Consider the following 15068-nt stretch of genomic DNA (forward strand, 5'->3'; position numbering starts at 1 on the left):
AAATGCGGAGATTCTACAAAATGTCGAGGTCAAAATTTGTCGGTGATTTTAATACCTTTTTTTCTTTGTTGTTGTTGTGGTTTATTTCATATATGAGAAAATAAGCATGCATTTTTTAACATATCATAATTAGATTCTTAATAGAACTGATTCATATTAATGAACTTAGTTTTCAAACACGTTTGGTCAATCACTAGTAATTTATTTCAATAAATTAAATTGTGATAGGTTTTAACCGCATTACATTCTTTCTTTACAAACATTTTCCATCTTTTCTTTACTTTCTTCTAAACTTTTTTTATATCAAACTATCGTGCATCAAAGGCCGCACTGCAGAATTAAAAAAAATAATAAAATCCATATGTCAGCTGGACATTGTAGACAAATAGCATTTTGTGAGAATATACAGAAATTTCAGAGCAGATGTAACTAATCCACGCAAGTGTTTTGCATCATTGAATTCTTTCGGCAGATTTAGTATATGCTATTTTGATTTGACTTTGAAGATATTATAAATTTGTTGATCTTTAACGATTTCTTTAATTTTCTCAATTTGACATTTCTTTTCAAGAAGTAAATGAAAAACTTTCATCATCTCATTAATAAGAAAAAAAGTAATAATAATCAAAATAGCTAAATAAAGATGTTTATTTTACAGATTTAATGAAACTTTTTAAGATAAACTGATATTTTTTTTTTATAACTAACAACTGATATTTTTTCAACAAGTATTCCACTGTCTGCAAGAAAATGAGAATTGTATACGTTTTTGTATCCCATTCGATTATAAAAAAAATCTTGGATTATCGACTATGTGTGGTTTTATGTTCTTTTAAGCAATAGAGATTCTGAAATTTGAACTATAAATTCTTCGAAAATGACTTTTTATCCAATTGAATATTCGGTGTTTTCAAAACCGGATTGTTAAATAGGCAACTGTCTATAAGCCACTCCCCAAATTAGTGATAGTGTTGCAATATTCCCAGTATATCTTTAACATTATTGCTAATTTACGACTACTACTGCCTAAACAACATTGATAATTTGGGCGGTCCTACTTGTTTCGCGGTTAAATGACTATATCACCAGCCAACTGTTTTGTCAAATTTGAAGTAAATTTACTTAAATTGCGCTAAAAAGAACCCTTATAACATTTTTTTTAAATATTACTTATAAATTATTATTTTTTTTTTTGTAATCGAGATATCGAAAACAGTTATCTTTAAAGTGATCCGCAAATAAGGAGTTTATTGTTTATTTTGTCATAATAGTAGTTAATTACACTGCTTATAAAAATATCAAATAAAAGTTTAAAAATGTCTGTAAAAGTCCCAATCTGATTCTGGCAATTTTTTTTTCTCTGTGTAATCAGATTCTTTCAGAATTAAAAACAATTTATATAAAAAATATTATAAATAAGAATTAAGGGTTCAAAATAATAATTTTTATTTTTTACTAGTCGCCTTTGGAGACCAGCCGGTTCGCCAATCTTAATGCTTGTTAAAATTTTAATAATTAAATATTTGATGTAACTCCTATTTTAATACGCTAAAATATTTTAAAACTTCAAATTTTGATAGTCATATAATTCATTCATAATATTATAAAGGCCTTCATCCATAACGTAATCTGTATCTCTCTAAGTTTCTGTTAGCTCTCGTAGAATTTATGCTTTAAATTAAAGTGGAAATGGTTAAATTGCAATTAATATAAGAAAATTTTTTACTGAAACTAAGCATTTTTTTTTAATATGAGTATTGAAAAAAGAGTCGAGGAGTATTTAAACCTTATGAGCACTAAATAATTTCTTTCTTAATTTAAATTTTAATATCTCAAGAAGTTTTCTACAAAATTTTCTCAGATTCATCATGAACAGATCAATTAATTAACAATGTTTAGTTCTAAATGCATGAAATTCTAAGAAAATAATCAGAATCTTTTGAAATAATCGGTCGGAAACATGTTAAGCCTTCAAAACCAAGTCCGTATCCGTTGAGTTGTCATCCATCAGAACACAATGCGCATGCAGGAATTTTCAACGCCAATTATGGTAACGCAAATGCGGGAATTTCCTACACCAGTTGGGGTAACGCTACGCAGACTAGAAATTTTTTATTTCCATTATTCTGCTTTATTTTAATTCAAAAATACTTCAGAATGAATCTGAATGATCGATTCATTAACAATGTTTAATTTTAAATCCTCAAACACTAAGAAAATAAACAGAATCGTTTGAAATAATCGGCCGAAAATATGTTAAGCCTATCCTCGTTAGCATGGCAAAAAAATCGAAGCCTTACTCATTTGGCGGTGGGGAAATGATGTTTTTTTGGAGGGAAAGTTAGATTTTAATTAATAATTAAGATTCTAATTAAAAATTAAAAAAAGGGGCCCTAGGTGCACATTCCCAACCTCCAAGGTATGCATGCGCCAAATTTGGTAGCTGTAGGTCGAACGATCTGGCCTGTAGAGCGCCAACACACAAACACACACATTGAGATTTATATAAGTATAGATTCTGCAATAATAATTTATTTTAAACAAAATTTTGGTCATTTAAAGCCAGAATTCGATTTTTTTAAGGTTTTGAATTTATTTTAGAAATTAACAGATTTTCAATAAATGAGAAATATATAATTTTTAATCTACTTTCAACATCTGAAACTTTATTATGTTTGTGTAAATTTTTAACAAATGATTTTGTTTTAAACAATGATAGTAATACATTTTTGGAAGAAATATTTTAATATTCTTCTTTAATTAAGAGAAGGAAATTCCTATTACATATTTTAGTCTCCCTAATTCGAACATTAGCCATATTATTATAAGACATTTTATAGACAAGTTTTGCAATGTGTATTGTCACATCGATATCCATTCTACAAAATGCTATAGAAAGAAGAAATCTTAATAAGTAAAAATAAAATATCATAGCCTTTTTAGGATAATTTTAAGAATACTTTTATGATTAAATAAATTGATCATTCTTCTAAAAGTTCGTTACATTTAGCAATAATAATTTTTCTTTCCTAGTTTTTTAAAAATTTATAATTTAAAGAAAGAAGTTTCGAGTCTTAGAATTTGTAAAACAGCATTTTATTTTAATAAAAACATTTTAAAAAAAAGTCGGCAACAGATCAAACATGTAATGACTATAAGCTATGAATTAATTTAATTTAATCATTATTATTTAATTAAATTAATTAATTGAATAAATTAACTAAATTAATGAAATAAATTTAATTAATTAATTAATTAATTATTAACATTTATTTACTTATTATTATTTATTAACTGATACTTAGATATAAATTATAAAGGAAAAATTTATGTAATATTATGATATGGATATGATATTAATACGGGCAACAAAATAATAACTGAAAAATTGATTCAGAAATTCGATTTTTAATTAAAGAATTTGACAAATTCATAACGTTGTAATTAAGGCATATTTATTAAAATTTTTACAACTTTAAATAGAAATGAATTTATTTTGATATATTATCAATCAATTATTAATCGTGATGAAAAAGAATATTAAAGAATATTGTTTCTGTTCAAGATCTTTCATTTCGATTTCGAGGATTTTTTTTTTTCGAGTTGCATACATAAAATATGAACTGAAGAGTTTCAAATCCTACCTTATATTATAACATTCATTTTGTTAAAATAGTTTAAATTGGAAACTTTAGTTAATATCCGACTTCATTTCAAAAAGAAAAATGCTTCTCTTCAATGTCTAACGTTTTTAGACAAGAGTTTAGGCGATTTTAGGCATTGATTATTAACATATCTGTTTCAAAAATCAGTTGCATAGTTATTATAATTTTCGCTTATCATTCAAGAAAAAAAACTTTTTCTTAGTTTTATAATGGAGTGACAATTGGAATTAGGTGCCTTAAATTCTATGTAAAAAGACAAGCATTAATACTATAATAGAAGACATATAATTAAAGGATAGAATGGAAGAAGGAAATTAATTCGATTATCATTCTTGTGATAATTATTTTCGCATGAATCGTCGCTATTGCTAAAATTTTACCTGCTCTCACCTAAATGAATAAGAGTCTTCAAAATACAATGTCATCTCTTAAAATACCTTTCTTCAAATCAACATTTTCGTTTCTTTCTGATATGTAAGTTTTGCTAATATTTTCCCCCTCTAAAATTAAGGATATATTTTCGCATCTGAAAGCAATATTGTTATGAGTCCTATTATAAAAATTCAGAATTTTAATATTAAAGAAATGTAGAATAAAGTATTTCATAAAGGTATTGTCTCAATTAAGAAATAAAAAATTAAAAGTGTTTCCTGTAAAAAAAAGTACTTTCATTTTTCTCTCAAAATAGGAAAATACGAAGAAATGCTCAGTTTTTATAAGAATTTTTTTCATCAATTCAGAAGTTCTTTATTTATATATTTATTTAATATTAAAATTTTACACTTATAAAAACTATGGATATAACAGAAAATAATAAAGACGAAATTAATGAATTATTCTTGTGCTGAAAAACGATAATTCTCATAATCACAAAAAATTATAATTGTAAATATTAAATGGAAAGAAATAGATCAATAATTCCTTTAGGGTAACCGATTAAATTGGGAACATGGATGTGGATGAAAATTCGAATTTCTATTTTTTGCAATTTTAAAAAAAATAGGTACATTTCTGTTTTTAATGACATCTTTATTTTTCTTTTCCGCCAATTAGAAGCCAAGTTATATCAGACTTCTGTCTGATGCTTATTTGTAAATGATTGCATGTGAAAATGTTGCTTCTTTATAAGCATTTCAAAATTTCAAATGTATTTCATGAAGAACGAGTTTTTTTCATTATTCTATTGTACGAATATCGTAATATCCCAAAAAATAATAAAGATATATTAATGAAATTTATAATTAATGAACTATGGATATGATGTCAAATACTCTAGAAGTGGATTTATAATTGTATAATGTAAATATTGTTGAAAAAAATTCTAACATTTCGTAGATAATTTCATATATTACACAAAAGATTTTTTTATTTTTGAATATAATTTTTTGATAGTAGTTAGTTACACTCTAAAATATGTTACACATGTAATGTTAGAAAATAAAATGAAAAACTACAAAAAAGATTTTTTCTGGAGCAATCCTAGTTTTTGTATATTAATGTGAAAATTTAGCCGGATACCTTAAACGATAATTTGTAACAACAAATATGAAATAAAGTTATTTAAAACTTTCATCATCTATTGTATCCAAAAGTCTTTAACAAATTACTAATCAAGATTCTTTTCCATTTCCTAAAAATAAACAAGCCAAACAATCAAAGATTTACAATCAAACAAATTGTCCGTTAAAAAAATAAAAATATCCCGCCAACTTCTGTTGGCGAGAACAGCACTCTCACTATCCTACGGTAAATCGCAAACAAAAACCGAAACCAAACAAAACATCACGCCAAGCTAAGACAAAGGCCGCCGCAGGGTGGGGTGCCGGCGGGAAGGTTTGAACTTTCACCCTCCCACAAAAGACAGACGGACTTCACTTTCTGCGGCCCTAATTTGGGACATGCAGTGATTTACGCTATCTGGGCTAGTGAGGGAGGCGGGTCGGGGAAGGGGGATCTCCATCCCTATATAACGCGGACAGTGGCCGTTCCATTCAAAACATAACTCACTGTGCTCTCCCAGTGGTCACTACTACTAGTCTCTTAGGTTTTTACTCTTTCGCAGTTGTGCCTTACCTGTTCAACAGCTAGCACCATGATTGCACAGGTGAGTTCCAGTTTTGTACTGCAACCCATTGGATTGTACCCACCATAGCTGGATATTGTACTTAAAGAAAGTATTGGAGTATTTAGTGGATAATATGAATGGAAGCGATATTTTTGATTAAGAACGAAAGATTTTTTTTTTATTAATTCATTTTGAAAAATATTCTTTTAAATATAGTTAGGAGTCATTCTTAAGATGGAGTAAAAGAATAAAATCTTTTATAAGAATATTCTAGAATTTCTGGATTTCTGTTGCCTCGAATATCGCGGGATATTTTAAAAATGAAACAAAAAGTTTCAAGAATTGGATTTAATTCTTCTTGGGAAAATGTTGTTAGGAGTCAGGTTTAAGATGCAGGAGTAAAAGAATGAAATTTTTAATAAGAGTAGTCTAATTTCTGGATTTCTATTGTCTCGAATTTCGCGAGATATTCTAAAAATAAAATTAAAAAAAGTTTTAATAATTTCTTGGGTTTTATTCTTCTTGGAAATATTTGACTTTTTTATTAAAAAAAAAGATAAAATAGAATCGGGATTTTGATAACTTTATTTTTAAGAATCGAAAAGCAAACTTTTTTTAAATGTTCTTGTTCTTAAGAATGGAATATTAAAAAATTGATTTATTACTAGTCTAATCTGGATTTTTCTAAATTTTTAATATTTTGCATTATGTATTTTAGAAACACACTAAATTATTAAATTCATGGTAAAAATAAAATTATATTTCCGCTGAATAATCTTGTGATTTTTTTTCTGATAAAGTGAATTTTTTCGTTATAAATATTTCATTATCGGATAAAGAACTAAACTTACCATGAGAGAAAATTCAGTATATGAAAGAAAAAAATGGCATGTAACGAATTTCTTAAATTTTTATTTCTAATTTACGATCAGTTTTTTGATGCTATGTATTTGCTATGAAATGGTAATAAATTTCATAAATTTTAAATTTTATGAATGAATTTAAAATGTATATTGTTAATGTTAAAGTCTTATTTTATATCCTTTTGAAATATGAACCTTTCTGTAATAGTAATATTATAGCATGGCTTTTTTGTGGTTTAATTTTAGATTTTGAAATACATACAAAATAATGCACTTTTACAAGAAATATTTTTTATTGCATCTGGAAAAGCACTTATTAATTAATTACATCAAAACACAATCTATAAAATGTTTTTAAATAATTTTAAAAAGTTTAGTTTTCATTTTTAACATAGTTATGCAGGAGTGAAATTGCGAAAGTTCAAACAAAAATATTTTCGGTAAAAGATTTAAGCAATTTGCTAAGTATTATTGCAAAAATAACTACAGTAAAATTCAGTAACCTTTCTTATACTTTCATTCTTCTTTATATAATAACTACAACAGATTAGTGTTTCAAATAAAATCCCATCATAAAGTAAAATCCTCTTCTGATAATCACTCACATAGAACTTTAGATAACACAAATCTTCTCTTTCTTCTCAAAGCAGATTCAATATTTATCGCATGTTACTTAAAACTACAAACAAGTGTTTTTCTTTTTTAATATTCATCTGCTCTCGTCATTTGTTTTTGTTATTATTCGTTGTTCAGTTCAAAGTTCGCTCTGATTATTTATTTTACCAACTTTTCATCTTACGTTATGTATTTCTTTGCATGATTTGGAACATTGCCCTTAGTGTAGCTTCTATTTAATAGCTTAAAGAGTGCTAAAAATAAAAAGTGATAAACAGGAATATTTCATAATGTATCAATTATTAATTTTTATAACAAAACTGTATATTTCTTTTTTGTATAACTTTGTGTGTGATTTTGTAAAATGCTGTGTGTGTCATAGGATTTCAATTCGAAACTAGGTTTTACATCATTTCGCTGATTTAAGAAAAAAACTAGAAGTTATTTTTTTACTCGATGGGTTTCCTGTTTAATCAAATTCGTTATTTTTCGTATGTTACATTATCTGTATTCTTGCCATAACATTGCAAAATCTTCATTATTTTTTCAAATTTTTAACAAGTACTCAAACATGCATCGAAGTTGCGTGTGCTTTTATAGTTTTAAATCTTCTAGAATTTACTCAGAATTGTGGCTTCAAAATGTTTCTGTTTTTAAAAAAATCGGATGATTAATTATTATAATCTATTGTAATTAATTAATTTTCAATAATCTAATGAAGATATTTTTCTGGATGCTTTACAATAAATATAGTTTTTTTTTTTCTGATTTCATTACTGACATATTTTGGGGGAAATCTGTTGTTTTTTTTTAAATGGGAAAAATATGTGATTAATTAAAAACGAAACAGAACAAATTATTTAACTGGTTAGTTAAAGTTTACATGCATCCAGAAAAAGATATTTCAAATATTCATCGAATTTAAAATTATTGCTTTTATGGTAAATTAATTCGTAATTTTAAAAAAAGTAATATTTAACAATCAAGGCAGGAAATTATTTTATATAAAATCAATATTTCCTTTGTTTTAAGAGTAATATTTTAAATTCTTTACTGTAAGCAAAAAAGTAAAAAGAAAAAGAAAGAGATATAAATATGAATTAAAAAAGTTCATATGACAGTAGTTATAATAACAAATACTCAATATTGCGTTCCACGTACTAGAAAAATAAATAAATAAATGTAGGATTTATTAGGTTTGTGTTTTTGTATAATAGTTTTATGTTATAGATTAAAATTTTGATTGGAATTCTGATAAAAGAATTTCTTTTTATTAAATTTTCTATAAATATAATTAAGCGGATAGTTAATATTTAAAAATACATTATTTTTGACATTATTTGAAAGAATATTTTTTTTATTTTTATAAATAGATCATAATCTATATCACGTATTTCTTATCAGAAATGGATTGTCATTGTAAAAGGATTTAATGTCTTAGTTTAAAAGATTAAATTATTTTTACAAACTTCTCCAATTTGAAAGTAATCATTGGATCATTTTCAAACGATTTCTTAGAAGAAAAAAAAAAAAAAACATATCAAAACATGCATTAATATTTCTCGGTTTCCTAGCATCTCCTGCTGAGCAACTTCTTGAACCATCTGTCAAGAAGATTACTGATTCTCCGTCTCCATCTAACCTAGTAAACCGAAACCGATTTCAAGTTACAGAAATCTACTCTCTTCAACCTTGTCTTTTCAAAATAAACATTAAATGTAATCAGTACTGTGAATCGACCTACTAAAACGAGCGGTAAAGCCTCAACCCCTCGTTGGCTTGTTAGGCATATATTTTCTTCTTCGCCTGACTTCCGCCATGATGCAATAGGTACAAAACTAAGGCACGCCATCTAGCGTGTCATCGGTAAACTGGGGTTCGATAACCCCCTCAATTAACTGACGCAACAAGTGGTTGCGAGTGGACTGGCACGCTTCTGGTGCAATTAGCCTTCGAAAGACAATGCAATACATTCTTGCCAACCTCTTGGAACAATGACAGTACCAATATGCAGGAAAAGGCAATACAGCAGTCATTTTTAGCTTACCTACTGGGCAATCGAAAAAAAAAAAAAAGATCCACCCGTATCAAGATGGACACAATGTCCATCTCTTTCTTTTTACTTACCAAATTTTCTTTTCCTCTAGATGAATTTTTAATTAGTTTTTTTTTCTTTTAACTGTCGTGAGATCTATACTTTCAATAGAATGAAATCACTCCACGGTCAATTGTTTCTGTCATTAAGAAGGAGATTCTTATAAGCATTGTTATGGTTGTGAAGAACCATGAATTGGCTTTCAAACTTCCTGAAAAAGAACTAACTCTTCGGTAAATGGAGTGAAAAGAAGATAAAAAGATTTCTTCGCAATAATTATTTCATTGGTTAAATATTCATTATTGTTAGTTCCGCCTTTCGTTCGTATTCAACCAATATGTTTGTTCGTAAAAGTATACGAATCGGTGAGAAAGTAGGTGTACCTCATTGTTCGCTAGCTCTTTGTTAGGTTAATGAGAATCCACTTCCGGTCAGGGAAAAGCAAATAGCCAATGAATAGTTATTGTTCGTTATCTCAACCATCGCGATTTTTAAATGAGTTTTTAAATCTCCGGTTGAATCATGATACTCAATCAACTTTTGAGTGAGATACGAGTCTTTCATTTTTGCAATTTTGTGTTCAGCAGTTGAGCGGGTATTTATTTTCTCGCTTCAAATAAGTTTTTGTATTCTTTTGTTTGGCAATAGCGTTATATATTTAAGAATTTGTTCTTGTTTCAGTTTTAATTCGTATTGAAGATCATTTATATTGTAAAGAAAAAAATAAAGAAATAATTTGATGAGTTGTAATTTCGAGAGAATAAATTATTACGAAAACAAAAAGCAGTTTAAATTCCCAATTTCAGCAAAAATTGATGAGTTCTTTCCCATATGTATAAAATTTCATAGTTTTCTATTAGCATATACTTACTAATAGGTATTCTTTTGTAAAAAAATTCTACAGTTACCTTGGTTGTTAATCCTGAATTAATTAATAAAAACTGAGAACATGAAAATAAAAAATTAAATACACTGAAATTAATTTTAAAGTATGAATAATATGAACGTTCTTTCATGAGCAACAAATATCAAAAGTATCTTTTCCATATTTTATTATAGCAGTTTGAAACGCTGAATTTACTCAAAGTAGTTGTATTGTTTTGATCAAGTTTATTGTTCTAATTATAATAAAAAAAATCAATTTTTCGCATTAAAAAATACATTTTTAAAAAATCATGTGCACTTTTCTTTCAAAATTAAAAAAAAAATAAATAAATTGGAAATATTTTTTATTTTATTTCTAACATTTCAATTAATGAATCACAACGAATGGCAACAGCAAACAAACTGAACAAGTTATTGATAAAGTAGAGTAAAAATCATTTAAAAATATAAATCAAATTATCGTCGTATACTTTCTTTTTTTACAAGCAAAAAGTGCTTTGAAATAATGTAAAATCAACGTTTAATATCCCTTTTTTTTTAAAAAAAAAACATGTTTATTTTCAAAAATTTTAAATAAGTAATTATAAAATAAATGTTTTTTTCTTAATATTATTATTAAAAATGACTGCGTTAGTCATGATTAAAAATAACTAAGTTAATCATTTCAGAGTCCATTGGATATCATTAGAAACGTTTATTTATTACAGTTTAGCACAGAAACACATTACAGTTTAGCACAAAAACAGAACACACAGTTAAAATAAAATAAAAATCAAGATCAAACATAACCAACAGAAAGTACTAATAAGAAAATCAATCAACTGTATTTATTTAAAATGATACTATATTTCTGAAGCTAAATGACATAATGTGTGATTACATTGCTCTAGCACTTATTAATAAAAGATTTTTAACAATTTTTATCATCCATTTTATTAACATTTATGAAAATCGTTTGCATTATATAGATGAATGATATATTAGCTTCAAAAGTCATTAAGCAATCCATCATTTTTTCAGATCGCTCTTTTCGCCCTCGGCCTGGCCGTAGTTTCTGCTGATCCTTATGGATATCCCCCATCTTATGGATACAAACCTTCCTACTCTCAGCCAGAAGCTGTTTATGACACTTATGATGTGAGTATTTCTTTAAAAAGAAGTTATATATTTTGAAATTTGTGTAATGAAGAGATTTCAAAAATAATTTCAATACTAGGTGAGAATGGTAGAAAATAGTAATCTTCTGCCATTAGGTAAAGTAGAAGTTGATAATCTTCAACCATTAAGTAAAGAAGTAGAAGTTGATAATCTTCTGCCATTAGGGATATAGGTAGAAGATTATCAGCTATGGTAATTGTTGATTAGTATGGAAGATTATAAATTCTCTAAAGGTAATTTTCTGTCATTAGAGAAATTGATAAAGTTGGCAATCTTCTGCAATTAGGAAAATAAGGAGCAGTTGATAATCTTCTACCATTAGAGAAATAAGTAGAAGTTGGTAGTCTTCTGCTAATGGGGAAATAAGTAGAAGATGATAATATTTTGAAATTAAGGAAAGAAGTAGAAGTTGACATATTCTGACATTAGGGAAATAAGTGGAAGTTGATAATCTTCTGCCATTTGGCAAAGAAATAGAAGTTGATAATCTTCTGACATTAGTGAAATAAGTAGAAGTTGATAATTTTCTGCCATTTGGGAAAGAAGTAGAAGTTGGTAATCTTCTGGTATTAGGGAAATAATGCTTAATGAAAATCGTTTAAACAGGAATACAGAAGAGATATATTAAGCAAATTCATCACTTAATGAAAAGGGAATTTTGATCTACTTGAGTAAAAAGATAAAACAATAATCATCTTTAAAAAAATCAATAATTGTTGGAAATCGTATGAATAGGATATTTTCAGAGATATAGAAGACATATATATAATATTATATAATATATTTTTCTTGATTTATGAATACTTATGTAAACTCATTATTGGCAAATAATTTTGAAAAGAAGGATATATTAGTAATTATGATTAGCAATGCATTATGTACATTTCCAAAATCGTAAAGTCGTCGTCAGCGAAGAATCAAATATCAAAAGTAAATTTTGTGATAAAAATTATTAACTTCGCTCACCAAAATTAAAAAATGCTTTAGACACATCTTTATATACAAACTAGTCTTCTGTCGCATAATCAATTCTTTTATTTTGTTATAAAATCTTATTTTCAGCACAAACCTCAACCATACAGCTTCGGATATGAAACCAAAGACGCTTATGGCAACAAGCAATTCAGACAGGAAGACAGTGACGCCAGTGGAGCCAAGAAGGGATCCTATGGATACACTGACGCTCATGGCATCTACAGAACCGTTGAGTACATCGCCGACAAACACGGATTCAGAGCCTGGATCAAGACCAACGAGCCAGGAACCGCCAAGCAGAACCCTGCCGATGTTGAGATGAACGCTGTTGAAGCCCCCGTTGTCCACCACGCCCCTGCCTACAGCGCCCCTGTCCACTACACTGCTCCAGTCCACTATGACAGTTATGGATCTGCCCCAGTTGCCTACAAGACACCAGTTGTCTACAAAGCCCCAGTTGTCCACAAGGCTCCTGTTGCATACAAGGCTCCAGTTGTCTACAAAAGCCCTGCTCCAGCATACAAGGCCCCAGTTGTGTACAAAGCTCCCGTTGTAGAATACAAGGCTCCAGTCTACACTGGTAGCTCACCCCAAGTTTACAAAATCCCCGCCTACGGATACAAACCCCACTACAGGAAATACGATGATCTCTATTAAGTTAACTGATGTAACTAATGAATGCTTTTAAGGTTATTTGCTTGTTGATTTGATGTAGCCTTCAGATGGCTCAAATGGCCCAAACGTGTTAAAGACTATTTGTCTATTTTCCTTTCTGTTGGCGCTATATATGATGAAATAACTCTAAAAAAATGTTTAAATTATTTTTTTAATTTATCAGAATCGAAAAATTAATTGCAGTAAAGTTTTTGAATAATAGGAAATAGTATTGGTGTTTTAAATGTGAACTAAAGTACTTTATTTAAAAATTCAGATTTTATAAAAAAAAGAAAGAAAAAAAGTACAACAGCGTTTTAAAATCGATAAAGATCCTTTTTTAACAGGTTAAATTAAATTATTCGAATGTGCCAATTTTAAAATGGGTGTGGTGTATGGTTTGTGTTAAAGATCTTTTTATATATTTTTAGTATGTTCGCAAATTTAACAAAGTTTTGCACTCTTTTCTTTTGATTCTGTTTAGCATACTTGATGTCACTGTCAGGTGTTTGATATATCTCTTACTGTGTACAGACATATTTCGCTTCATTCCTCCATCTTATTTAAACGTTTCATCTGTTTATTTATGCTTTTCTGTAAAGTCTTTCTATGATGTACAACAAAATGCATTGTTTAATATATTGCTGGCTCTAATTGTACATGCGTTCTCTTACAGAGAACTCATTTATTGTACAGTTACGAAATTGTATAATGTCACTTGTGTACGTATAGTGTTTGGCACTGTGATTTCTGGGATACTTTTTTTGCTGTAGATGGTTTTTGTACAAGCATATTTAAGCAATAAAACTTGTTTTTATAAATATTTTGAAGTTTATTTTGCTTGTCACACTATCATCATTACTTTGAATAACTTTTTGATTTTTCTCCATAGGACAAGTGATTATAGGTGAACTAAGAATTTTACTTCAAAACTATTCTTTTCGAATAAACATTTATCTTTTTGATATAAGCTATTCAAATTATTACTGTTCCATTTTATTTAAATTATTTAACTAAATTTCGTTGTTCTTTGCCATTAAAAAAGTCCATTCACTTCAATTCCAAATAATTAGGATTCTGGGATAGCAGTTATAGGCCTAATAATGAGAAAATGTCCATAGATTTACTCTATATTACACAGAAAAATCGATATATTTAAGATATAATAAGAGATTACAGGTTGTTCTATTAGTGTATCGATCGATTTCAGATTCGCAATTTAAAATAGTTGCTACAATAACTCATAATCCAGATAAAATTAGTTAATGAAGTTTTAAAGGCATAAATGCCACACAATATTATTATGCTATCCTTACGACTCTGTAAAGCATTCAGAATATACTGGATATCTGTATCTGGATACTGGATATATACAGAATATCTCTGGGATATCGTACAGTATCTTGTGCTTATAAGGAAGTATTTTTTTAAAAAATGTAAAAATTATCACATATTTCCCAGACAAATATTTCGGCAATTTCTAGAATTGGAAATTCTATGAGATCTCTCTATAAAATGGAAACTTCACTTTTTTATGTAAAATTTGTTTCGTTTAAAATATTATACTTTATTTCTTCCCATCGCTTAGTAAAGAAGTAGAATTAAAAGCACAATATTTGTATAATAATACTTGTAGTTATTGCTTGATAACGGATTCTAAAACCCTCCGCTCTTTTGCGCATGCGTAAGGATGGGTTTAATTCGTCAAAAAAAAAAAAAAAAAAAAAAAAAAGGTGAGAGGAAAAATGAAAGAAGGAGATGTTTACATTTAACAATAAAATAAACTCGGATTACTCGCTGACAGAATTAAAATAATACGATCAGAAACGACACGATACTCTCAAACACATGAAAAAAAATTGAATAAAGAATTATTTAATAGGACAAAATTCAAAGTCAAAGAATGATGGAAAATTCCGAAAATGCACTCATCCTTTTGCGTCTTCCTTAATAAGTTACAATCGTTGAAAAGTGAATACTGAAATGAACAGTAGGCGATTTGGAATTTAAATATGTCTGATTTTAATCTTCCATTTCGATTATTTCCTATTTTAGAAAACGATAAAAATGCAAAGTTTTTTTTCCAAAAATGA

General features: G+C 27.7%; 1 protein-coding gene across 1 annotated transcript; it reads left to right on the top strand.

Moving 5' to 3' along the window:
* The first annotated feature begins 5675 nt into the window (after positions 1 to 5675).
* LOC129965982 (cuticle protein 16.8-like) lies at positions 5676 to 13798 on the top strand. Its single transcript, XM_056080305.1, has 3 exons — positions 5676 to 5769; positions 11209 to 11325; positions 12409 to 13798. The coding sequence occupies exons 1-3, from the start codon at positions 5758 to 5760 to the stop codon at positions 12976 to 12978; spliced, it is 699 nt and encodes a 232-aa protein (XP_055936280.1). The 5' UTR covers positions 5676 to 5757; the 3' UTR covers positions 12979 to 13798.
* Positions 13799 to 15068: the final 1270 nt, after the last annotated feature.

Source organism: Argiope bruennichi, chromosome 4 (assembly GCF_947563725.1).
Source record: "Argiope bruennichi chromosome 4, qqArgBrue1.1, whole genome shotgun sequence".
Classification (NCBI taxonomy): Eukaryota; Metazoa; Arthropoda; class Arachnida; order Araneae; family Araneidae; genus Argiope; species Argiope bruennichi.

What these genes read in the sequence shown, in the direction of transcription:
- LOC129965982 (XM_056080305.1), top strand. An exon ending in CTGTTTATGACACTTATGAT is followed by an intron (nt 11,326 to 12,408) that starts GTGAGTATTTCT and finishes TCTTATTTTCAG; the next exon opens with CACAAACCTCAACCATACAG.